Raw genomic sequence first — 1,920 nt, forward strand, 5'->3', positions numbered from 1 at the left:
TATATATATATATATATATATTCATAATACAAATAATATGCAAGTATATGCATATATACGTACATGTATGTACATACCTACATCTACATGTATATATAGATGCATATCTGGGTACAGGACAGCATTCAGTATATATATTTTTTCCTCGTCTAGCCTAACAGCCCTTCTTGTTTGTTTCACTGTTTCATCTTCCCTGTCGTGTTTTCTGTTTGCCACTTAATTCCTCCGCATCACAAATTTTACTTAATTTGCTTCGCGGGAAGAGATATTCAAACAATGCATCCTGCCCTAACTCTTCGAAACGCTTCGTTTAGAATAGGGGCAGCTGATGAATTTTTTAGTCAAATGAATCAACCCTGGTACTTATTTTTCATTAAGCCTGATACTTACAATATCAGTTGCTTTTGCTGAACTGCTAAATTACAGGGACATAAACACACCGACACTGGTTGTCAAGTGGTGGTGGGAGGACAAACACAGACAACGATACTCACACATAGAAATGTGTGTGTGTGTGTGTATTCACTAGGCCTTTGATCATCCCAAGGCTAGCAAAGAAGACACTTGACCAAAGTGCCACCCAGTGGGACTAAACCAAGGAACATGTGGTGGGGAAGCAAGTTTCTTATCACAAAGCCATGCCTGCACCTATATGTATAAGTTCATCACTTATGGACTCTACCTGTCCATAAGTAGCAAATTCAATCTGTTGCCTGGTTAAATGCCACCACCTGGCTTTTGGGTGCCTTTGGCGAAGTCCCCCATATTGCAAGCCTTCTGACCAAATTGCAGCAACGTGAGTCATATTTTCTCCCACTTTTTCTTCCTACCCAGTCTAGAAGACCCTACAAAGTTCATAAACACTAACCTTTCTCTTCTCACAGATACAAAATAAAATAAACAAAATCAATAACTTACCTTCATTAGTGAAAGGGCTTTCACTATACTCTCTGTGTGTACTGGTCTCATCTAGTTTTTCTTGTGGTTTGCTACTAATCCAATGGTTCTTTCCCAACTTAAAATCCAGCGGTGTTCTTATATGTATTTCAGACATGGTTAATTCTGAAAAATATAACAAATAAATGAAAGCATTAATTTTACTATTATTTATTCTGGTTCATTACATTCTGAGTTCAAATCCCATCATGGTCAATTTTGTCTTTCATTTCTCAAAGGCCAATGAAATATGGTACCAGTCAAGTACCCATGTTTCCAGGAGTGAATTATTCAAACTCCAAGGAATTCCTCTTAACACGGCTATGATGCTCCCCAACTACTCCTGCTCATGATCAGAGATGCACATATCATCAGCCACTAAGGGATATACTCAACTGGTTATGGTCAAGCAACTGACAAGCAAATCTGTGGTATTGAGCAGAATATTTGCTGTAGCCCATCTTTTATACCAAAACAAAACATGTACATGATAACACTTCCAATCAGTTAAGATCAGAAACCATGAGAGCCACTGCCTGGCATTGCATCAGAGCTATTATAATTATTATTATTATTCTGCTGAGGTCGACTTTGCCTTTCATCCTTTTGGGGTCGATAAATTAAGTACCAGTGAAACACTGGGGTTGATCTAATCAACTGGCCCCTCCCCCAAAATTTCAGGCCTTCTGCCTATAGTAGAAAGGATTATTACTATTATTATTATTATTATTATTATTATTATTCCACTGAGGTCAACTTTACTTTTCATCCTTTTGGAGTCGATAAAATGAGTACCAGGTGAATACTGGGGTCAATGTAATCAACTCATCCCCTCCCCCAAAATTGCTGCCCTTGTGACAAAATTCAAAGCTATTATGATTATTGTTATTCTGCTGAGGTTGATTTTGCCGTTCATCCTTTCTGGGTCAATAAATTAAGTACCAGTGAAACATTGGGGCCAATGAATCGACTAGTCCCCTCTCC

General features: G+C 38.1%; 1 protein-coding gene across 3 annotated transcripts in view; it reads right to left on the reverse strand.

The window, feature by feature from the left end:
- LOC106874287 (EF-hand calcium-binding domain-containing protein 6) overlaps positions 1-1,920 on the reverse strand; it is a 300,872-nt gene that overhangs the window by 285,191 nt on the left and 13,761 nt on the right. For all 3 annotated transcript variants that reach the window (XM_052975711.1, XM_052975710.1, XM_052975709.1), the window contains exon 2: positions 919-1,062. In XM_052975711.1, the coding sequence (XP_052831671.1) occupies positions 919-1,054 (136 nt within the window). In that variant the 5' untranslated portion in view covers positions 1,055-1,062. The remainder of the gene's footprint in view (positions 1-918; positions 1,063-1,920) is intronic.

The sequence above is a fragment of the Octopus bimaculoides genome, chromosome 22 (genome assembly GCF_001194135.2).
Source record: "Octopus bimaculoides isolate UCB-OBI-ISO-001 chromosome 22, ASM119413v2, whole genome shotgun sequence".
In the NCBI taxonomy this organism is placed as follows: domain Eukaryota; kingdom Metazoa; phylum Mollusca; class Cephalopoda; order Octopoda; family Octopodidae; genus Octopus; species Octopus bimaculoides.